Below are 24,684 nucleotides of genomic sequence, written 5' to 3'. Positions count from 1 at the left end.
CAGAGTCATGATGGCCCTTCAGGATGCTTGTGGGATTCCTAAGCTCAACAAGAAAAATTACGCCGACTGGGTTCTGTATGCAGAGGCAATTCTGCGGAAAGAGGGTTTGTTTGAGGTGATTACAGAAACCCCCCCAGCTCCAGTTACAGATGCATGGGAAGCTAAGGATTCCAAAGCAAGGGGAACTCTTACATTGATAGTATCCCCAGAAGAGCTCTGTCTATTGCGTGATAAGACCTCAGCCAGAGAAATTTGGGACGCTTTGAGAGAAGCTCACTTAAGGACAGAAGCTGGGTCCACTATGTTTTACTTTAACAAGCTGCATAATATGGCTCTTGCTGAAGGTGGAGATGTGCGTTTACATCTGATGGAGATGCAAAATCTGAGACATGAGCTGCAACAGAGAGGACTCAACTTTCCAGAGGCTGTGTATTCTTTCATGATACTACAATCTTTGGGTTCAGGTTGGGAGTCTGTTGCAACCCAGATTGCTGTGCAACCAACCGCTCAGCTAACAGTGGACTATGTAACTGCCGTGATTTTAAATGAAGCAGATCGCCGGGGTGCTAGCTGCATGGGCAAGGGGGAGTCTTCACAGACGTCATCCCATAGTGCAGTGGAACCACCAGATGGCGCCAAAGCTTTGAAGGCAGTGAAATGCTACTCGTGTGGACGTCTAGGCCATATGAAGAGGGAATGCAGATATCCCAGGGCCAAGACAGAACAGCGCAGCGAAAGCTCATCGCGCGGAAAAGGCCGAGGCAAAGGCAAAGGTCCGGTGTCTAGGACAACGCAGCACAAGGCTATGGTTTCACGCTTCACTCCAAAGGTTGCAGAGGTCCAGAAGACGTCTAGATCTTTCTTCGTTGTTGATTCAGCGGCGACCCACCACATGTGCAACGATAAGAGACTGTTTGTGTCTTTTACACCGCAGGAAGGTGCGATTCACCAGGCGGATGACCACACTATTCCCAGTAAAGGCTACGGAACTGTTGTTCTTCACAGTTTGGACTTATCGATACAGAATGTGCTTTACGTGCCAGACGCCAAACATAATCTGCTCAGCGTTGGACAGCTGAATGAGCGGAACATTGACGTTTCCTTCAAGAACAAGAAGTGCATCATCACAAAGAAAAATGATTATGTATTGCATGCTGAATATGTTGATCGTTTGTTTGTTTTGTATTATGATGATGTTGAAAAGGATGACACTTGTTGCATTGCAGGTTCTAACAAAAGTTTGCATGCAGAATGTATTCATGATTTTCACCGAAAATTTGGTCATTTGCATTTTGAGGCAGTATCTAAAATGCCTGCCTTGGTTGAAGGTATGACTATTAAACCCTGCAGGTACCACATGAAGTGCAAAGCATGCGCAGCAAACAAGGTGAAAATGGCTGCGAAAGGTAAGGTGTCTAGTAGGCAAGCTACAGAACCATACCAGGTTGTTCATGCTGATTTAGTTGGACCACTAGCGCCCTCTTTGGGTGGAAATAGGTACTTCATGGTTCTCATTGATGCATTTTCTAGATATATTTTTGTGTACAATCTCAAGCAGAAATCAGAGGCTTTTCCTAGGTTCAAGGAATTCTGTGCTTGGTTGGAAAATGTGCACGGTAAGAAGATAAAGACTCTTTTCACTGATCGCGGGGGAGAATTCACTTCTCAGCAGTTTGAAGCTTTTCTGACTGAGAAAGGAATTCAACACGATTTGTCTAGTCCTCGCTCGCCATGGCAGAATGGACTTGCGGAACGGGCAAATCAGACATTGCTTCAAGGGTTAAAAACCTTGCTGCATGATGCCAATCTTCCAGAGAGTTATTGGGCCGAATCTCTCTCGTGTTTTGTTTACAGTTACAATCGCAGGTTATCTTCAGCTATTGGTTGTACCCCCTATGAGAAGATGTTTGGCAAGAAGCCATACATCAAACACATGAAGATTTTTGGTTCTGACATGTGGGTTCGCTCACCACAAAACTCCAAGTTAGACAAGCGTGGATTGCATGGTATCTTTCTAGGTTATCAGAAAGGGTCTTACAGAATAATGATGACTGACTCTAAGACAATTAAGCTCACGAGAAGTGTTGAGTACAATGCAAAGTGGGGGGAGAATGTGGGAATTTTCCAATGTTATCCTGATGACGGTGATGAGACTGAGGATAGTCAAAAGCAACCACAACAACCCACACCCACTGATGAAGGTTCTGAGTCTGAATCTGAAACTGAATCGGGTGATTCAGAGGATTTCAAGAGTGCGAAAGCCTCTATGCGACCCTCTGAAAGCTCTGATCAAGAATTGGAGGAACCATTGTTCACAATAGGTCGTTTTTCTCCTAAGAAGGAAGAGGAGAGTGTTGAAGACTTAAGGCTAATTCGCAGGTCACAAAGAGCCACAAAAGGCAGACCTCCAAAGAGATTTGCTGATGAGTTTGCTACGATAGCAGTAACAGCTGTTAAAAGCTCCAAGAAGGTATTTGAACCTTCAAGTTTCCAAGAAATCCAGGGTTTGGATTCAAAGGAAGCTGAGCCATGGTTAAATGCCATGAAGGCTGAGCTTGATTCCTTAGAAAGGAACAAAACATGGGAGCTAGTTCCAGTAGTTCCAGGAATGAAACTGCTTGGAAGCAAATGGGTCTTCAAAGCGAAGACAGATCAAAATGGCAAGATAGTCAGACACAAAGCCAGATTGGTAGCCAGAGGTTTTGCACAGGTACCAGGTGAAGACTATCACGAGACCTACTCACCCACAGTGAGATATGAAAGCATTAGGCTTATGCTCAAGCTAGCTGCAGAGGAAAATCTACACATTAGTCACCATGATATTAATACAGCTTTTCTGTACGGATCTCTAGATGAATCACTTTATATGCTTCCACCTGATGGCGTACAGGTAAAACAGGGATTTGTTTGTGCTCTGAAGAAATCCCTTTATGGTCTCAAACAAAGTGCACGGTGTTGGCACACAAAACTCACTGAAGTATTGTTTTCTCTAGGTTTTCAGCAAGGGAAAGCTGATCCATGTGTATTTGTCAAAGAGGAGGGGCAAAAGAAACTGTACTGTTTGTTTTATGTTGATGATTTATTATTCTTTTGGAAAGATGTCGCAATGTACAATAACGCCCTAGCTCAACTGAAAGAGCACTTTGACATGAAAGATCTTGGTGAGGTAAACAACTACCTATCTCTGGAAATAGAGAGAGATCAAGATGGTAACATTCTAGTACACCAGTCACGGAAAATTGCTGATGTGTTAAGCAAACTAAATCTGATGGATGCTAACCCTGTAGACACACCGATGACAACAGGTTATCAGATAGATGACACTGAAGAAGCATTTTCTGACACTACACTGTACAGAAGTGTGCTAGGCAAGCTAAACTTCATTGCCAGATGTTCAAGACCAGACATTGCTGTTAGCTGTAATTTGCTAAGCAGACAGGTCAACAATCCTAGTGTCAAGGATTGGAAAGCTCTGAAACGCATAGCGCGGTATTTGAAAGGCACTATGCATTACAGACTGAGATTCAACAATCAGAAGTCTGGTGGTCTTGAGATATTTGCAGATGCAAGTTTTGGAAGTGACACTACAGACAAGAAAAGTACGTCTGGAGTTTGCTACATGTACAATCAAGGTCTGTTTGATTGGTCATGCAAGAAGCAAACAACAGTTAGTTTAAGTACTTGTGAAGCCGAACTGAATGCACTATCGTATTCACTTAAGGATTGTGAATGGTTAGTACAATTGTGCAAAGATATGAAAATTCCTGTCAAATGTCCAATCCAGGTTTACCAGGACAACAAAGCATGTTTGGCTTTGCTGAAGTCTGAAGGTTGTAAGCAAAGCACGAAGCACTTGCAATTAAAGTTGCAGCATGCTAGGGAATGTATTCAGAAGGGACTCGTAACGGTGTCCTATATGCCAGGTAATGAAATTCCTGCTGATGTATTGTCCAAGATTGTATCAAGGGATCAACACTGTACCTATGTGCAGAAGTTGGGTTTGTACTGATATTGTGCGAACACGCTGCCCAGTGATGTTCACAGAAAGGGGGAGGATGTTGGTTTCTGCTTTCCTTCACTGTGCAGCGAAAGGGCTTGTCACGAGACAGGTGTTTACATTCCACAGTCTGTACTGTTGGAGTTTCTCACGGGAAAGGGAGACTGGATGTGACGTACACTGGTTTCCTGTTTTTCACTGTGTGATTCTCTCCGAGCTGTCGAGGAGAGAGGATGCATTTTCTGCTCCGGCAGAGGCAAGATGTCTTTCTGTAATATACCAGCTTTGAACTGTAAATAAAGCAATATAGAGTATGCAGCACGTACTCCTCATCCTTCCGCTGGGCACGAGACTCTGCTTTAAATCAACAGGGTTAAGTACTTAATTCGTTCCAGAGGTCCATTCTTAACCTGAAACTGTTCTTAACCTGAAGCACCACTTTAGCTAATGGGGCCTCTTGCTGGCGCTGCGCCACTGGAGCACGATTTCTGTTCTCATCCTGAAGCAAAGTTCTTAACCTGAAGCACTATTTCAGGGTAGGCAGAGTCTGTAACCTGAAGCGTATGTAACCTGAAGCGTATGTAACCTGAGGTACCACCGTATTTATATCATGCTTTTAGCGCTGTGGTTGTTACGCGCTTGTTGCCGTTACTTGCTTAATTGTTTGCTGGGTTTCGTTAGCTGCTTTGAGTGCCCCCGTTGGAGGGGAGGAAAAGCAGAGTATTATTTCATTTATTTATTTTAAATATATATATATATATACCCTGCTCTTCACCACACCTGGGTCCTAAATCTCCTTGCAAAAACAAAAATATACGATATACAAAATTTAGAACATGAATTAAAACACCGGGAGAATAAAACAGCATTTGTGGTGGTGCAAAGGTCTCCTGAAATAAAACTGCTTTCACCTGGTGCCTGAAACCTACCAGAGGCAGCAGGTGTGCTGGGTTCTTCCCAACATTGCGGGTGCCCAATGCGTGGGCATGACTGGTAGGAGCCCCGACGCACCCTCCGAAAGGTCTGTCAGGGCCTGTTGCAACTGCGACAGGCTCCGTCAGGCCCTACCACTGCTGCCACAGGTTCCAACAGAGCCTCACCTGCAGCGGGAGGGCCCATCAGAGCTCGCTGCAGTCAGAGTAGGGTCCGCTAGAGCCAAGGGTACCACCTCGCCCTCAGGATTGTGGGTGCCCGCTGCCACAACGCAGATGTGTGACGTCACATGCGCAAACCTGCACATGCTGGACACTGAGGTCTAGCTCCAAGGGCCTTCTGGCAGTTCCCTTACTGTGAGAAGAAAAGTTACAGGGAACCAGGCAGAGGGCCTTCTCAGTGGTGGCACCCGCCCTGTGGAACACCCTCCCACCAGATGTCAAAGGGAAAAACAACTACTAGACTTTTAGAAGACATCTGAAGGCAGCCCTGTTTAGGGAAGTTTCTAATGTTTGAAGTTTTGTCGTGTTTTTAATATTCTGTTGCGAGCCGCCCAGAGTGTCCGGGGAAACCCAGCCAGATGGGAGGGGTATAAATAATAAATTATTATATTAACATTACAGTGGACGCTCAGATCCGTGAGGGAAGCACGTTCGCAACCCACAGTGCTGTGTCTGCGCACACGCGGGTCGCAATTTGGCGCTTCTGCACAAATGCAAAGCGCGATTTAGTGCTTCTGCGCATGCGCAAAGCACAATTTAGCATTTCGGTACTTCCGGGTTCGGCGCAGTGCGCAACCTGAAATTGCGCAACCCAAAGCATCTGTAACCCGAGGTATGACTGTATTACATGTGCATGTGACATCACACATCCCTGTTGTGCTGGCCGGTGGTGGCTCTTCTCCGCAGTCAGTGAGGCACCCTATTTCTGCGGGGAAGGGCTCAGAGAGACACTGCCTCCATGTCTGACACATACACACCCATAAAAGGGTGCCTCGCTGGCTGGCTGCAGAGTGTGGATGCCTTCTCATTGACTCTGTGGGTGCCCAGCCCCCAGAATTATATTCTTGTGGGTGTCCAATCACCCACGGCCACCTGGAATTGGCTCCCACGGCTGGAGCCCGCCCAGCTGTGGAACATTGAGGGGGCCCGTTGAATTTTTTTGTGGGTGCCCTGCAGAGATGGCACCGTAAGAGGCAGCGAATGTCTGACTTCTAATAGTTCCATAACGCTGGACCCACCACACTGAAAACACAACTCCTCGTTGACATGAGTCGTGCTTCTGGTCCATGGGGGACTGCTAATAGGAGAAATCAGAGTAGAATTAAATAGTATAAATAACCGAGGCATGGGCTTTCTGCTCTGGGTTGGCACTCGGAGGTAGAATGCCCCTGAACCAGCAGGTTCCATTTAGCTAGGAGGGCCAAACAGCTTTTAGGAGACCCAGCGTCCAGGACTGCCATCTCGCTTCCCAGGAACACGGCTCACCTTCCACGATTCCCCAAGGGTAGAGCCGCCCTCGTACCCTCTGACCTTTGGCCTCCACCACCGTGTTGCTGCCGATGACTGCGAAGGGAGCACTTTCCTGGAATGGGAGGAGAGATAATTTCAGGGTTTATTGGACATGGTCAGACATGGACCCAGAAAGAAGCTAGAGATCGGAGCAGTTGGAGAAGACCAGTGGAAGAAAAGAAGATTTAAGGAAGCAGAGTGAGGGATTCCTCAGTTTTCTTGGCCCAGGGTTCAACAATTCCCATCAGCTCCAACCCCTGGCCGTGTCGGTTGGGAGTGATGGGTCTGGGAGTCCAATAACATCTGGACGGGCAGATGTGGTCCATATTGCTTTAGATGTTTGCCTGACATGCTGAAGGAGGGAGAGGACCATGTTCACACATCAAGTGTGGGTATTACAGGATAACATTTGTGTCCAAATTCATATTTTGTGATTCAACATATACTGTATTTTTCCGTGTATAAGACGAGGTTTTTTTTAATTATAAATAAATGTTAAAAACTGAGGTTCGGCTTATAAATGGATAGTGCAGAGGGGGAACGGGCGATTGGTGGCAGCCATGAGCAGGAGATTGTCAGTGGCGATTGGGCGAGTGATTGGTGGCTGTGTCAAGGCCTGCTGGCAATTGGCTGCTGCTGCGGCAATTGGATGGGCAATTGGCGGCAGCTGGTGGCAAGCAGGCAGACGATTGGTGGCTTCGGCAGGCGATTGGCATTGGCGGCAATCCCCCCCCCCCATAAAAAAGCTCAACAACTCTGGGCAATCTCCCCCCCCCCTTAATTCCTTAATTTGTAGTCCCCCAAAATAGGGGCCGTCTTATACACATGGGTGTGTTATACACCAAAAAAGACAGTACTTAACAAATTTTCATGGCCCTCTAGTGGCTATGGTGGAAGTAATGTGTTAGTGTTAACTCTGAAAGTGCATACTCAATTCTGACCAAACTAAGCCTCTTAATGTATATTTTGCTCTAGGAAGTTTAGTTGGCTCAGAATCAAGTATACACTTCCAGGGTTAATATTAAACACATTATTACTTCTGGTAAATGAGCCAGCATAGCTGCTAGAGGGCTGTGAAAATTTGTGTCCCAGGCTTTTAAAGACTCAGCTACACGGGTACAGTGGTAACTCCGGTTGCGAACAGGATCCGTTCCGGAGGTCCGGCCGCATCCCGAGTAATTCGCAACCGTACAGAAACATTTGCACTAAAATGCTGGTGAATTTTCATTACGATAAAATTGCTAACTGATGTGAAAATGCGGGAAACTTAAGACAGACAAAATGAAAAGCTGAAACAACCCCAAATTGACAGGTTGTCTCATCCCTAACCATGACCAAGTATTATGGGAAATATTTTTGCCCCTTCCTCACCTTCAGCTCTCTGTCTTGTTGTTTGAAGTCCTCGTCTTCGTCAGAATCGCACTCAGGAAACTGGTAAACTTTAATTCCAAACTTGTCGATCTCCTCCCTGATCTGCACAGGAATATCCAGGAAGGAGAAAACAGGAAGAACACTCACATTACAACATAATACTTGGCTGGTGCCATAAAGAGAAACCTTTAAAGCAGGAGTAGGGAAACTTTTCCAGTCCAAGGGCCACATTCCCTTTGGGGCAATCTTCCAGGGGCCACACACCACTTGCTTTCCCCCACATCAGACCAACGCTTAGCTGTCAACTTACAGATTTGAAAATAAGAGACCAGCAGCCTCGAAAATAAGGGATCAGCAGCCAAATTAAGGGATTTTGCTATTGTAAAGAGTTACATACATTGGTAGGATTGACAGATGCTGTCAATCCGGCATGAGGCGGTCATGGCATCACCATGGCCGCTGAAGCACCGCCCTTCTGCGTCCCTCCCTATCCCCTCCTCTTCCTCCTCCCTCAGGCCGCCTCCTCAGCTGCCACCACTGCTGCCACCTCCAGGCCCGTGGGCGAGAGTCTCTCTCCCTCCCCCCCTCTCTCGGGCGGGGAAGGGCCGATGGAACTCCTCACGCCAGGACGACGGTGCCAGCACGGGCACTCTCGCGCGGCGGAGGACCCTGAGCTGCTGCTTCCCTCCCAAGCCGGGTGAGCATGAAACCCGGGAAATTTAAGGGACATCATCAATAAGGGACAGCAGCGGGACACGGCGCTGGGATAAGGGAGTTTCCCACCAAACAAGGGACGGTTGACAGCTATGGACCAATGAGCCCAGTATTATTTAGTCTGGGCCAAAAAGGAAGCACACCCTCATCCCTACATCAGAGCATTGTTACAACTGGTTTCTTGCAAGCTGCTTTGAGAATCACATGACTGAAAGGCGAGCTACAAGCCAGCCTTCCCCAACCCGGTGCCCTCCCACTGTTTTGAGCTAAATTCAAGGTGTCACCATTTAGTACAAGGGTCGTCAACATTTAGTACAAATGTCATGGGCTACTGCTGCCATCTTACCTGATGGTTGGCCACACTGACTGGGGCTGATGGGAGTTGTAGTATATGTAGAGGGCACCACACTGGCTACATCTATATTAAGTATGTCAAGTCCTCAACAGCTTGGGACCAGTTTACTTGAACTGCCTTACTCCACAAGTGCCCGCTTGACTGCTTCGATCTATAGAACTGACACTTTCACAAGAGCTACGTAATGTTGATTCCACACTTGTAAACCGTCGATCCTTCAGTGTGGCAGCACCTACTCTGTGGAACTCCCTGCCCAATGACTGTAGACAGGCACCCACTCTATGTTATTTTTGGTGACTGTTAAAATGGTGCTTTGTTTAAGCAAGCCTATTCAGGCATGTCAATTTATTGTGTATACAGTCGTACCTTGGAAGCCAAATGGAATCCGTTCCGGAAGTCCATTTGACTTCCAAAATGTTTTCAGTATGTTCTGTCCCCTCCCCCATGCTTTTCAACATCTACATGTAGCCGCTGGGAGAGATCTTCAGGGGGTTTGGGCTGGGTGTACATCAATATGCAGATGATACCCAGCTCTACCTCTCTTTCAAATCAGAACCAGTGAAGGCAGTGAAGGTCCTGTGTGAGTGTCTGGAGGTGGTTAGAGGATGGATGGCAGCTAACAGATTGAGGTTGAATCCTGACAAGACAGAAGTACTGTTTTGGGGGGACAGGAGGCGGGCGGGTGTGGAGGACTCCCTGGTCCTGAATGGGGTAACTGTGCCCCTGAAGGACCAGTTGCGCAGCCTGGGAGTCATTCTGGACTCACAGCTGTCCATGGAGGTGCAGGTCAATTCTGTGTCCAGGGCAGCTGTTTACCAGCTCCATCTGGTATGTAGGCTGAGACCCTATCTGCCTGCGGACTGCCTCACCAGAGTGGTGCATGCTCTGGTTATCTCTCGCTTGGACTACTGCAATGTGCTCTATGTGGGGCTACTTTTGAAGGTGACCTGGAAACTACAACTAATCCAGAATGTGGCAGCTAGACTGGTGACTGGGAGTGGCCGCCGAGACCACATAACACTGGTCTTGAAAGACCTACATTGGCTCCCAGTACATTTCCGAGCACAATTCAAAGTGTTGGTGCTGACCTTTAAAGCCCTAAATGGCCTCGGCCCAGTATATCTGAAGGAGCGTATCCACCCCCATTGTTCTACCCGGACACTGAGGTCCAGCACCAACGGCCTTCTGGTGCTTCCCTCACTGCAAGAAGCCAAGTTACAGGGAACCAGGCAGAGGGCCTTCTCGGTAGTGGCACCCGCCCTATGGAACGCCCTCCCATTAGATGTCAAACAGAAAAACAACTACCTGACATTTAGAAGACATCTGAAGGCAGCCCTATTTAGGGAAGCTTTTAATGTTTGATGCATTACTGTATTTTAATATTTTGTTGGAAGCCGCCCACAGTGGCTGGGGAAGCCCAGCCAGATGGGCGGGGTATGAATAAATTAGTAGTAGTAGTAGTGGTATGTATACACCCAGGTATGCTGGCTGGGGCAGATGGGAGTTGCAGTCCAAAAATCTAGGAAGGCGCCAGGTTGAGGAAGAATGGTATAAATCTTCAAAACAAATGAATGAATGAATCAGCACTACCACTGCTCACCCGCTCTTTTAGCTTCTTGATCTCAGAAGGAATGAGGCAGTCGGCTTTGGCAATAAGGGGAACAATGTTCACTTTTTCATGCAGAGCCTTCATGAACTCCACGTCTACCGGCCTCAGCCTGCAACAAAGAAATGTGGCATTAGAAGGCAAGCAATCTCTATTTTTCCCTGCACGCTAGCAAGGGGAACTTTCTGCCAAAAAAAAAAAAAAAGGACAGGACTTCCTCTTATAACAAGTCCCTTTTCCTAGAAGGGCAGCTTGGAAATATTAGACTCTAAGCTTAATGGCTTTGTGGGGAACTTCCTGCTTCCTCTTCAGATCGTAATGTGTGTGCTTATTTTAAAATGTAGCAATCCGGTCCCGTTGCGTCTGGGAGCCCCTCCTGGTCATTCTGTGGAGTGGCAGACTTCCAGTCTGCCTTAAAGTCCAGTACTGATGGCACCAATGCCCTGTGGCTCTTACTGTCTTATATCAGGGGTAAGGAACCTTCATACCATGGGTCTAATAAGGACCATCAGGTCTCTCCCATTTGACCCACAAGCCCATTTGGGTCAAGCCACGCCCATCTGCCCTTCACCTGATGCCATATTGAATATTCATCCTTACATTTTCCATTACAGTGGTACCTCAGGTTACAAACACTTCGGGTTGCAGACTCCGCTAACCCGGAAGTAGTACCTCGGGTTAAGAACTTTACCTCAGGATGAGAACAGAAATCGCACGGCGGCAGCGTGGCGGCAGCGGGAGGCCCCATTAGCTAAAGTGGTGCTTCAGGTTAAGAATGGTTTCAGGTTAAGAACGGACCTCCAGAGCGAATTAAGTACTTAACCCAAGGTACCACTGTGTTACATTTGCATCCCACTGTTCCTCCAAGAAGCTCAATGTGGATTTTACCCTCATAACAACCCTGAAATGTAGGTTAAGGCCAAGAGAAGGTGAATGGCCCAAGGTCACCCAGTGAGCTTCATGGCTAAACGGGGACTTGAACTCTCTTCTCCAAGGTGCTAGTCCAGCACTCTAACCACTGTGCTACACTGGCTCCAGGGTATGCAAGGCAGATAAAGGAACAAGCCCCTACCACCTTACCCATGGCCAAAGGGAGAGATGAAGTAGAGGCAGCAGTGCACCCGGTTGTCCTGGATGTTCTTCCGATTGAGGCCGCTCTCATCCCGGAAGTACTGTTCGAACTGCTGGTCAATGTAATCTGTGATGGCCTTCCAACTAGAGCAAGTCACAAGGAAAAGATGGCAATGGGACATCAGTTAGATGGTACTTGGGGACAGAGGATAACACACATTAACAGAAGAGAGATCCCTTAGATCCAGTGTAGAAATCGCTGAACTAAATATTGCCTATCATAGAGAAAGAACATAAAGAATTTGCATCCTGTCTGTCAACAACTGCAAGGATGTTAATGGCTCAAAACCGGAACGTTACGTTACTCCCTCCTTGGGAACAACAGTTTGGGACTGGACCATAATAGCAAAAATAACTTATCTTTTCTAAGAGCAAGAATTGCAGTTCCATATAGAAACAAATTCTGGGAAAACAGGTTGCCCCTTATACAGCATTGTCAAGAAAATAATTACCCTCCATGAAAGCAAATTCAAGGAGGTTTTGAGTTTTTGCACTAAAATGTAAACATGGGGGGTAATATTACAGGTGTATGTTATTTCTTTCAGCTTTCACAGAGCTGCTGAAAGGGCTACTGAGAAGATATGCAAAGTGCTTTGCTTTGCTCTATGTGGGGCTGCCCTTGAGACTGACCCAGAAACTCCAGCGGGTGCAGAATGCCACAGCGAGACTCCTTATGGGGTCCTCGCTGCGGGATCACATTCACCCGGTGCTATACCAGCTGCACTGGCTCCCGGTGGAGTACAGGATCAGGTTTAAGGTGCTGGTTTTAACCTTTAAAGCCCTATACGGCCTAGGACCCTCTTATCCACAGGACCGCCTCTCCTGGTATGTCCCACAGAGGACCTTACGGTCTTCAAACAAAATCATTTTGGAGGTCCCGCGCCACAGAGAGGTTAGGCTGGCCTCAACCAGAACCAAGGCTTTTTTGGCTGTGGCTCCGATCTGGTGGAACGCTCTGTCACAAGAGACTAGGGCCCTGCGGGACTTGACATCTTTCCACAGGGCCTGCAAGACAGAGCTGTTCCACCAGGCCTTTGGCCAGGGCACAGCCTGACCCCCTCCTCTGGCAATCCTCACAGAACTCTAGTCCAATGGTTGCCATTAATCTGATTTGAATTGATTTTGAATTGATTTTATAATGAAATGATTTTAGAATGTTGTATCATTTTAATGTTGTTAGCCGCTCTGAGCACGGCTTCGGCTGGGGAGGGCGGGATATAAATAAAATATTATTATTATTATTATTATTATTATTATTATTATTATTAATCACTTAAACCTCTTTGCATATCTTATAGGCCAGTTTGCACTGGTATTGCAAATGGCATACGAAAAGGGGGAAATAGTCTATTGGAGAGAAACCAGACCGTGCCTCACAATTTCCCCTGCAGCAGAGGTAACCAAACTGGTGTTGGGGTAGGACTCACCACTCAGTATTGTTCACAGCATCTCCAAACCCTGGCGTGTCGACAATTGTTAACTTCAACTTCACCCCCTTCTCCTCGATGTCCACCGTGTGTTTCACAATCTCTACTGTCTGACTGATTCTTTCTTGATATACAAAGATGGAAGAAAAAGAATAACGGAGGTTAGCGCCAGAGAGGTCCCTCCCCTACCTCCAAATCGGCCTCACTATTTATGATTAGTTGCCAGGTCTTTCTCTCTCTCCTCTCCTTCCCCAAAATGGGATTCCCCTGCCTCCCACCCACCCACCCCAAAAAAGGGGATCCAGTGAGGTTGATTAGCTTCATGTCTGTCCAGGGAAAACTGGTGGAAAGGGTTGTTAAAGAAAAAAATAATGGCGCATATAGAAGAACAAGCCTTGCTGGAGCATAACCAGCATGGCTTCTGCAAAGGAGGAAAGATGTGCTGTTGCACTCAGGTCTTGCTTGAGGGCTTCCTATAAGTATCTGATGGCCCACTGGCTTGACCCAGCAGGGCTATTCTAACACTCATAATTGTTCTGGTAGCTTTGAACTCTCAAGGAAACCTGTGCCCCTCCAGTAGTTGTTGGGACTTCAGCTCCCATCATCCCCTGACCATTGATGATGCTGGTTGGAGCTGATGGAAGTTGGAAACAAACAACATCTGGAGAGTCTTAGAGACCAACTTAGAGGTGTGCATGCACACGAAAGCTCATACCAATAACAAACTTAGCTGGTCTCTGCGGTGCTACTGGAAGGATTTATTTTATTTTTTGGTTTTGTTTTGACTACGGCAGACCAACACGGCTACCCACCTTTATCTAGAACATCTGGAGAGTCACAGATACTCCCCCACCAACCCTTCTTTTGAACAAAGCAGCTTGGCTTTGTAGAATTAGCTCCCACATCATCCATGTGGTTGATGCATCTATATCAATAGTCTTTTCAGATCCAGGATCTACCTTTAACTAAAGCATGACCCACTTAATTTTTTACCATATATTTAATATGGCGGTAGTGCTGCTGTTGCTACTCACATTAGATCAGGTCGTGATCAAGTCATAACCTACTGGTTGAAGACACTATTATTGCTCTGCTCAGTAACAAAGAGGCAACATTTCAAGCAACTGATGCTAGAAGCAGATCCCAGTTTCTCAAGCCTAGGTTCCACTGTGGCTACAAATCTATGCCAGGGCTATAGCACTTCAAGCCGCAAGACAAGACACAGAATCGTAGCTGACAGCAACGGCAGGAAACAGTACCACCTACTGGTCGGAGGTGTTGCCTGTCTGATCACGGGCAAATACCTTCGGCATTGAGAAGTTTTCGGTCTTTGTAGAGGTCTGTCAGGAACAAGCTGTTTACCAAAGTAGATTTACCCAGGCCCGACTCTCCTAAAAAGGGACAGGCGCAAATACCAGGTTAAAAGAACATCTTGGACAAGAGGTTTTCATGCTAAATTCCAAGATTATGCATTTGTTACTCTTCAGGAATGGCACCAGGGAGGTAGATTATCGTCCCCCAAGCAGGAAATGTTTCCATGTAGAATGCTCTGTCCTTGGATTGACACAATATCTCATCGCCACAAATCTAGTTTGTCTTGTTCACAATGCTCACATAAGATGCTGTTATTTCGGCAGGGAAAGATTCAAAGGCATTGATTTGGCCAAGGACACACGGAGGGTGACCCCTGAGAGCCTGTAGAAGCGGACTGTACTCAGGCCCCATCTACGCTATGCATTTAAAGCAGGATCGTACCATCCTGGCTACCCCCAAAGAATCCTGGGAGCTGTTGGTTTCCTAAGGCTGCTAAGAGTGGTGAGGAGTCCCCTATTCCCCTCTCAGAGCTATAATTCCCAGAGTTCCCTGGGTCATAGCTGTCAACTTAAAGATTTGAAAATAAGGGATGAGCAGCCTCAAAAATAAGGGATCAGCAGCCAAAATAAGGGATTTTCAGAGCACAGGTATGTTCAACTTCTGAGCCCCTCCGAGACAAAAGCAGAAAGCCCAGCCAGCAGCCAAACGAAGCCTCAAGCAGTGGTTCCCACAGTGCAGCAACCCGGCAAAGGGGATTCAGCAAGGAAAACCACCGTCACCTCTCCGCTGGGAAGCACTGAGCAAAGGCGAGTCCCCAGGCAACGCGGCCAATTTGATTGGCACAAGGCATGCAAGTTCCACCCCGCAGTTGTTCTTAGACTCCTTATTGGGTGAGCAACACAGCCAAGCAACACAGTTGGAGCCTCCCTCCTCCCTGGCCGGCAGGGAGGGAGGGAGAGGAGCTGCTTCCTTTGAAACCTGGGAAATTTAAGGGACATCATCAATAAGGGACAGCAGCGGGACACGGCGCTGGGATAAGTGACTTTCCCGCCAAATAACGGACAGTTGACAGCTATGCCCTGGGTGGAGGGATTGATTGTTAAACCAATGGGCTGGGAAAACCTGAAAGACCACCTCCATCCCGACAGACCCTCCTCAGATCAGCACAGAGGTCTCCCTCTCTTGGTAGTTCTGCTGGGGAGTCTCACCTGCCACCATGAGGGTGAAATCAAAGCCCTTCTTCACAGATTTCCGGTGCACCTGGTTGGGGAGAGTGGCAAACCCCACATACTGCTTTTCGTGGTCCTGCAAGAAGGATAGCAGCAGCCATTGGTCACCTTCTTATTGCTGCTTTTTAAAACATTTAATTAGCTGTTGCTGTCGTTTACATTATACGCCACTTAATACCAGGCTTCTAAGCAGTCTACAAGTACAAAAACCAGCTGCGCAAACATGAAAATAGAAACATTCATCATTAAATATAAACATTCATCATTAAAACAATCCCATGAGAATATTAAAATGTAAACATCCGTAATTTAAAAAATGTGCAATGGAACAACCCCATTAAAACAGGAGACTCAGGACAAGAGGTGAGGGGTGAGATGAAGTGAAACAAGGCTCCAGATTCAGAGGAAATCGGCAGATTCCAAATATTGGGGAGACAAGGGTTTCAGAAGTACACTGAAGGAGGTGAGTTCGGATCCTCAACAGGTCCGTTGTAGCCCAGTTCTGCAGTGGTGGTGGCAAGCAGAAATATTTCCAGCTGCCACTCTTCCCGCCCACCTCCAACCCCTTCAAAAGAAACCCCTCCCTTGGGAAAAACACTATAGAGCTGTTGACACGGTGCATTCAGCAAGTGTACGAGCTGAGTAGCTGTGCATGCAGATAGTTGAGCCGTATCCAGGGCCGGATTTAGGTTTGATGAGGCCCTAAGCTGCTGAAGGTAATGGGGCTCTTTATATGTCCAGCTGTCCTTTGTCAACAACAAGTTTTCACTGTTTTTTTGTGTTGAATATATGCTATATGGTAATTTATGGACCTAAGGTAAAGGTAAAGGTACCCCTGACTGTTAGATCCAGTCGCGGACAACTCTGGAGTTGTGGCGCTCATCTCGCTTTATTGGCCGAGGGAGCCGGCGTTTGTCCACAGACAGCTTCCAGGTCATGTGGCCAGAATGTCTAAGCCGCTTCTGGCAAACCAAAGCAGTGCATGGAAACGCCATTTACCTTCCTGCCGGAGCGGTACCTATTTATCTACTTGCACTTGACATGCTTTCGAACTGCTAGGTGGGCAGGAGCAGAGACCGAACAACGGGAGCTCACCCCGTCGTGGGGATTCGAACCACTGACCTTCCGATCGGCAAGCCCTAAGATCAGTGGTTTAGACCACAGCACCACTAGGTATCTAAAGCCATTTGCACATGTTGCCATGCAACCAGTCCATGCAGAATGTAGGCACCTATATATAGAAATGAGCAAACCAGTGGTATTTTAGGGAGCAGGCTAGCAGGCGGGGCCCATTACTTACGTCATAGGAGACTACACAACACAAAACACTGTTGCTGTATGTAGGTTTTATTTTATTTGTTTTTTATCTTATATTTTGGAAATGTACATCCAGGTGTTTTTTTCCTTTAACTTTTTGGGGGGGCCGCAAGAGAGTAGGGCCCTAAGTTATAGCTTGTTTAGCTTATACGTAAATCCAGCACTGGCCCTACTGTACAGTTATTCACATATAACGTTCAACAAGTGTAGTCTCTGTACTCTACAGCTGATCAATACAATCAATACACACTGACACACGAGGTTTGTTCAGCCATCACACTGAACACAAGTACAAGCTGTCTCTACTGGTGTATCAGTGGTTGTGTGAAAGAAACGTCCGCTTATATTGATTTGTGCAGCTTGTACACAGGTTGAAAGTTCATACACCCACCAGATGTTACGTGTGAAGCACTGTACAAGTGAACAGGCTCAAATATTTGTGTACACGGGAGCACAGGTAGCATGCTCGCTTAATGTAGCATGTGCAGACACTGTACATCATCCGCCTCCCATTGGAAAAAAATGCCCAAATGCCACCCTCTTTTCAACGTCTGCAAATAAAGTGGGGGAAGGGGAAGGTTAGGTCAGCTTGGCCTACACAAGCACATTTGAGAATCCATCTGACAACCTGAACAACTGCAAGGTGGGTGGGTGGATGATTGGCACAGCCACAAAGCAGTGACTGGAGATCAACCGTCACAGAACAACAGCTTTCCTCCCCTCTTAAGCGAGACACTTTACAAGCGGAAACTTGTAATCCAGAATGCGGCAGCTAGACTGGTGACTGGGAGCGGCCACCGAGACCACATAACACCAGTCTTGAAAGACCTACATTGGCTCCCAGTACGTTTCCAAGCACAATTTAAAGTGTTGGTGCTGACCTTTAAAGTCCTAAACGGCCTCAGCCCAGTATACCTGAAGGAGCGTCTCCACCCCCATCGTTCAGCCCAGACACTGAGGTCCAGCTCCAAGGGCCTTCTGGCAGTTCCCTCCCTGAGAGAAGTGAGTTTATTTTGTTGGGAGCTGCCCAGAGTGGCTGGGGAAACCCAGCCAGATACGCGGGGTATAAATATTATTATTATTATTATTATTAGCCAATCGCCCATACAGCTGCAAGCCATTGTAGGTGGTCACACACATTAAATAAGAATTACAGATTTCCCGTTATGCAAGTGGACAAGGACTACTTTCTTTAAAAGACTCAAGCGATATGAGCTTATGGCACCTTGAGCTTCTTGGAGGAAAGGTGGAAAAGCAGAGGTGCGGAACCCTCAGGCCCAGAGGTCAAATGCTGCCCCTTTGGCCTGTCTCCCTCTACAGCCTCTGGGACTCTCTCATGGTCCTTCCCCATGCCAAACCCCCATGCCTGTGCTCTGTACCTTCCCCTTGACTACTTTTGCCCGGCTGGACTATGCCCTTGAACCAGTGGTGTAGTGTAGGTTGCCGGTACCCGGGACAAATCTTAAGGCTGCTCTCCCTGCTTTGAAATAACACCCCCTGGCTTTGCCTTTACTCCATCAAGTTTTTCTCACTGCAAGTGTAGCTAACCCTCCAACATTTCTCCGATGAAAATAGGGACATCCTATTCTATTATTATTATTATTATTATTATTATTATTCCACCCATCTAACTGGGTTGCCCCAGCCATTCTGGGCAGCTTCCAACACATATAAAAACAAAATAAAACATTAAACATTAAAAAAAACTTCTCAATACAATGGTACCATGGGTTACATATGCTTCAGGTTACATACGCTTCAGGTTACAGATTCCGCTAACCCAGAAATAGTACCTCGGGTTAAGAACTTTGCTTCAGGATGAGAACAGAAATCGTGCTCCGGCGGGGTGGTGGCAGCAGGAGGCCCCATTAGCTAAAGTGGTGCTTCAGGTTAAGAACAGTTTCAGCTTAAGAACAGACCTCCGGAACGAATTAAGTACGTAACCAGAGGTACCACTGTACAGGGCTGCCTTCAGATGTCTTCTAAAGGTTGAATAATAACTTATCTCCTTGGCTTGGGGGTCGCATAACTCCACACCCTCCAACATTTCTCTGATGAAAATAAGGACGTCCTAAGGGAAAGTGGGACATTCCGGGATCAAATCAGAAACAGGGATGGCTTGTGTAAATCTGGAACTATCCCTTGAAAATATGGACACTTGGAGGGTCTGTCCATTCTGTCAGGGACTGGTGGCTGAATGCTACGAAGTGGTCACCAGGAGAAGGGAGGTTAGACACTGACTTGGAAAAATAAATCAGTGATCTGGGGCAGAGGCGGAGCTAGCTGCTCTGTGGGCGCATGCTGTGCACCCGGAGGCGGGGCTAGCCGTCCATGGGGCGGGGCTAGCATCTGGGGGCACGGCAATTTCACACACCCCTCAGGGATGACACCTGGGGCGCACCACCCCCACCGCACCCCTCTTCCTCCGCCACTGATCTGGGGGAGCCTGTAGCAGCCAAAAGAGGCAGGGTTGGAGAGTGAAGAACAGGTGGAGACTCAAGGACTTCCACACCTCCTCCTGCTGCTGCCCTACCCTTCTCCTGCTCCACTGTCTCCCAGGACCAGGAGAGGACTGAAGCGGGAGGAGCAGAAACAGGTTACACACAAGCGTAGTCTCCACCTGCTTATGGGCAGCTCAGGTGGGGAAAATATATAAGAGACCACCTTGCCTGTCACTTAGTGCAGACCCAGGTCATCGACCCTGAGCTTCTACAGCTGCCACCCGCCATGAACCACCATTGGCAGGATTGGCAGCAACAGTAGCTGATACGTTATGGTATTTTACTCTCTTGTTAGTTATGCTGTTTTTATTTTATATTTGATTTCCTATAGTAATGTTTTATTTTGAAATGTTTAAGGTATTTCTTTTGTTAAATGTGCATTCTGTGCAGCAGTCGATCTCCTTTGTAATGCTTTATTTTGAAATCTTCAGGATAACATTTGAGCGTCCTGTTGAATGCTCTGAATGTATACTGTATATCTGTTATATTCTGGATTGTTTTATTGGATGTTTTAATGCATTGTAAACTGCTTTGAGCTTTTTCTTAAAAATGTAAAGTGGTATTGAAATGAAATTCATGATAAGCTGAGGTCAGGGTTGGGGCCTCTCTGTTGAGGCAACTGCCTCATCAGGAATACACCCAGGAGCAGCTGAGAAATGTAGGACTGATGGACATGCCTTTTCAAAACTTGTAGTTGTATTTTTGACAATGAAGAGTGAGTTTCTCACCCTGGACATTCCTTGCCTGACAAGCGCCGCGTCACATTCCATGAGACCTGGCAGAACATGGTTCTTAGTACTACAGAGATACTGACTTCCTGGATATATTAATTAGAAATATTAATCTACATGATTAATCTACATGATTAAATTTTAAACGCCAGTGAAAATAATTAAAAGGAAGATGGGTCACAGGGCTGGTCATTTCTCAGTGTCTTCCGAAGTAGAACATTAGATGGATGGTGGACGGTCAAGCGCTTTCTTAATGAAATACTCGCTGCACTGCCAAGCTTGGGAGAAAGATGGATTAATCCTGATTCTCTCGTTCCACATTAGCGTGATGGTCGCTTGTAACTGGTGAATGGGAAGTTAAAGTGTTTCTTTAAGTAGATGTTTTAAGCGAGTGCAGAGTTTAAAGAAGTCTCCGGGGTGGAGCAAGATGAAAAGTCATTCATGGAATTGGCAACTGGGTGAATGGGGTTTTTTTTGGGGGGGGGGTTTGAGGCTGCTATCCAAACAACTAGATCTGCAAATGAAAGGATGTCCACTTGTGCAATGGAATTTGAGTTCCTTCTCCTCTCTCTACACAAGCCCACCTCCCCAAATAGGCTCCAGAGGATTGGGGAACACACACACACCCGAACAGATTTAGGGGGTGGGCAGAGAGAAGAGAGGGGAGAGAAGTTTGTTTATTTATTTATAAAACTATTTGTAGACTTCTGTATCATAAAAATATACACTTTGCAGCAATAGAAACATAAAAGCATGCAGTAAAAGCATAAAACAGTTAGAAATAAAGCAAAACAGTTAAATGCAAATGTCAGTAAACCATTGTTGTGTTCTTACACAAAGGCCTTGCACTAGTGGTTCCACTCTATTGGATTCTGCCCTAAATTTGAAGATTCAGATCAGGACTACAAAAGGTTAAAGCCCCCTACCGCCCGCCCCCCCCCCCCAACATAACACAGCAGGGTCCTGATGTGGGTTACACACAAACACACATTTGTCATTTACATTGTAAAGGCCTTTAATAATAGCTGTTTTCCTTTTAAGAATTGCCATCCTATCCATTTCTCCAAACGGATTCAAGACGATTAACAAAACACTCGTGGAAAATGACCAAAGCCAACATAATCCCTTAAAAAAAGGCCCAGAATGTATTCAAATTAATATCAACAACGGTTTTACTTTGTTTATTTTTTAGATCAAGGTTGCCTCATTTTGCCCTTTGTATAAGTTAATATATGGAACACTTTCCCCTTTGCTGGCTCTAAGGATAGATGGACCCAACAAACTATTCTTTGAGGGGGTGGAGTTTTGGTGATTAAAGTGGCATCATGCCTGGTGCAAATATGGGATAAAAGTCCATTTCTGGTTGGGTTTTTTAATGGGACATCCCAAAAACATCTGCATGGAAACACACTGTTTTTAAAAAAAGAAGTACTCACAAGGTGATCCGAGGGCTGTAGGTTGCCTCCATTCCTCTAAAAGTAAAAAACGAAAAATTCCTTTTAAAACTTCTAAAAATAAAGAGCCCAGCCACCCACAGCCTGAGATGCGAGGGCACAGGGCACCCTGCTGCAAATTGCACACATAGCAAGCTCCCCAGAGGGACATGGGACTTGGTACCCTTCCTGCGCTATTAGGAGGAGTTATGAAGAAAAGCAACACTGTCCCCAGGACTCACAGTTCCTGCTTCAACAGAAGGAAGCCGCTGAGCTAGAACCCAGGCACCCGGTCCTCAAGAGTTTCAGATAACTGGTCTGTGTGGGGAGGGAGCAGGGGTGTGTCCACACAAGTCCGGCCCTCAACATCCCTGCACACACCAGCTCCATGGCAGACCTTTGATTATAGTCAACGCTAGTCAACCTGTGCTTCAGAGAGCCTCACACCATCAACATAAGAACAGCTCTGCTGGATCGAGCCAATGGCCCATCTAGACCAGAGTATCCCGTTCTCACAGCAGCCAACCAAATGCTTATTATGGGAGGTCCACACGCTGTACCCAATGCTCAGAGTAGACTCATTGAAACTGATATGCATAACTCTTTTTCTGCCCAGAATTCACATCTGGGTTAACTGTTTCTTCAGAATATAAGAACGCAAAGGAAGACACCAGAGCCAGCTCAAGACATTTTGGCACCACAAAATGGCGCCCCCTGCCTCCTTCCAAGCCAGGGACGAAGGGGTGAGTGAAGATCTACATCAGGAAGAAGAGAGGGGGAATAAAGATCTATGTCGGGAACGAGGGTGGGAGACATAGGAGGGACTGAGATCCCTTCAGCTCCCCCAATAAAATATCTGAGGGGGCCAAGGCCCCTCAAAGTTGATGGGAATTGCCATTTAAATGGTGTAGGTGTGTGTTTTGAGATTGATTACTTGGGACAGGGCATACCTCCCACCCCCAATATTTTATTTAAGTTGGCGGGAGGAGGCCTGCAGCGCCTCCTATTCACCAAGAGACTGCTGTAGAGGCAGCTTTGGAGGCAGGATCTGCTGCCTCTGTGGATCTCACCACCCAAAGTAATCCACCTCACCTTGTCTCATGGGTGGCGTTGATACATCACCCAGGCCTACTTGTGAGTCCCAGCAACTGGTAATTAGAAGTGATCTGCCTCTGACAGGGCATGAGGGCTAAAATGTGAAGCTCAAACCCACCCAGCCCTCCATGTTTACATTGGCTCCAGAACGAGGCAGACCACTTCCTGTTGGCCAGGGGTGACAGGCCAGGAGATTCGTGGGCCTGCTTGTGTCAATGGAATTCCAGCTCTACTCAGCAAGGCACCCTCTGAATACCCCATTCATTGCTCATGGTAAATCTAAAGAGGTCCTCCCAGCTGCTTTCTGCTCTTGATACACACAGAGAGCCAGTGTGGTGTAGTGGTTAAGAGCGGTAGTCTCCTAATCTGGGGAACCGGGTTCGCATCTCCGCTCCTCCACATGCAGCTGCTGGGTGACCTTGGGCCAGTCACACTTCTTTGAAGTCTCTCAGCCCCACTCACCTCACAGAGTGTTTGTTGTGGGGGAGGAAGGGAAAGGAGAATGTTAGCCGCTTTGAGACTCCTTAAAGGGAGTGAAAGGCGGGATATCAAATCCAAACTCTTCTTCTTTCTCCCAAGAAGAACCACCTCCATCCTCATTTAAGAACTGCTATCCCAACATCTTCTCAGCCAGGGAGTCAACCCAGTTTTTGCCGTCCATCTTTTCTTCTCCCTCCCTGGTCCCAAAGTTTGAGGAACACAAACAAAGGGACTTGGCAAACAGACACTACAGATGGATCTAACAATTGCATTAAAAAAAACCCTGAGTCAAAAAGAAGAACCTGTGGAGCCCAGTTGAACCCTTGGCTGTGGGTTAAGAGGCTGCCTAATGCAGAATCGAAACAGTAGTCCATTTAGGGGCAGGGTAGAAGGTCCCAGGCTCGATTCCAAGCTAGGAATGCCCCGGGCCTGAAACCCTGGAGAACTGCTGCCAGCCAGTGTGTAGACAATGTGAAGCTAGATGGACCAATAGTCTGGCCTTCCTGTGCTCCTGTCAGCATCTCCAGGATTTCAGCAGGGCCCCTTCCCAGGCCTACCGAGAGACACTGGGCATTGAACCTGGGTCCATTTTGCTTGCAAAACATAATAATAATAATAATAATAATAATAATAATAATAATAAATTTTATTTATACCCCACCCTCCCCAGGCTCAGGGTGGCTAACACCAGTAAAATTACAGTAAAAACATAATGGGGGGGGGGCAATTTAAAATATGGGTTAAAATGCTATTTAAAATGCAGCCTCATTTTAAAAGTGGCCCATAGATCAAAACCATAAGGGGAGGGAAACGTAAGAGTCAGACTGAGTCCAAACCAAAGGCCAGGCGGAACAGCTCTGTCTTGCAGGTCCTGCGAAAAGATGTCAAGTCCCACAGGGCCCTAGTCTCTTGTGACAGAGCGTTCCACCAAGTCTGGGCCAGTACTGAAAAGGCCCTGGTCCTAGTTGCAACATATACTCTAACATGGGTCTTTTGCTTTTGCTTAGAACATGGGTAGGCAAACTAAGGCCCGGGGGCTGGATCTGGCCCAATCGCCTTCTAAATCTGGCCTGAGGACGGTCCGGGAATCAGCATGTTTTTACATGAGTAGAATGTGTCCTTTTATTTAAATTCCATCTCTGGGTTATTTGTGGGGCATAGGAATTCGTTCATTCCCCCCCCCCCCAAAAAAAATAGCCCAGCCCCCCATAAGGTCTGAGGGACAGTGGACCCTGGTAGACAGAGGTCCCCAATCCTGCCCTGTTGCAATCCCTCTAGCCTAATGTGGTTTCATTCAATAGCACCATCAACAGATGTATCACAAATGTATCTGAAGCCCACTAAGAACACATGAAGAGTCCTGCTGGATCAGAGTAAGCAGATCCAGTCCAAACGCTTGTTCCCCATAGTAGACAGAACCAGATGCCTCTGAGAAGCCCACAGGAAGGCAACAACCTACTACTGATGTTGCTCTCCTGCAGTTGGCGTTCAGAGCCATCCCGCCTCTGAACATGGCAGGCATCAGTTGATGTGTTCTCT

General features: G+C 47.0%; 1 protein-coding gene across 3 annotated transcripts in view; it reads right to left on the bottom strand.

The window, feature by feature from the left end:
* The window catches only part of SEPTIN5 (septin 5), an 86,946-nt gene that overhangs the window by 6,000 nt on the left and 56,262 nt on the right, over window positions 1–24,684 (bottom strand). For all 3 annotated transcript variants that reach the window (XM_080985214.1, XM_080985212.1, XM_080985213.1), the window contains 8 exons: window positions 21,574–21,609; window positions 15,568–15,664; window positions 14,350–14,436; window positions 13,046–13,169; window positions 11,568–11,702; window positions 10,482–10,599; window positions 7,813–7,914; window positions 6,418–6,514 (listed from right to left, as the gene is read on the bottom strand). In XM_080985214.1, coding sequence (XP_080841340.1) covers window positions 6,418–6,514; window positions 7,813–7,914; window positions 10,482–10,599; window positions 11,568–11,702; window positions 13,046–13,169; window positions 14,350–14,436; window positions 15,568–15,664; window positions 21,574–21,609 — 796 coding nt within the window. The remainder of the gene's footprint in view (window positions 1–6,417; window positions 6,515–7,812; window positions 7,915–10,481; window positions 10,600–11,567; window positions 11,703–13,045; window positions 13,170–14,349; window positions 14,437–15,567; window positions 15,665–21,573; window positions 21,610–24,684) is intronic.

The sequence above is a fragment of the Podarcis pityusensis genome (assembly GCF_964106645.2).
Source record: "Podarcis pityusensis genome assembly, chromosome: 16".
In the NCBI taxonomy this organism is placed as follows: Eukaryota; Metazoa; Chordata; class Lepidosauria; order Squamata; family Lacertidae; genus Podarcis; species Podarcis pityusensis.
This window is presented reverse-complemented; position numbering and strand designations above follow the sequence as displayed.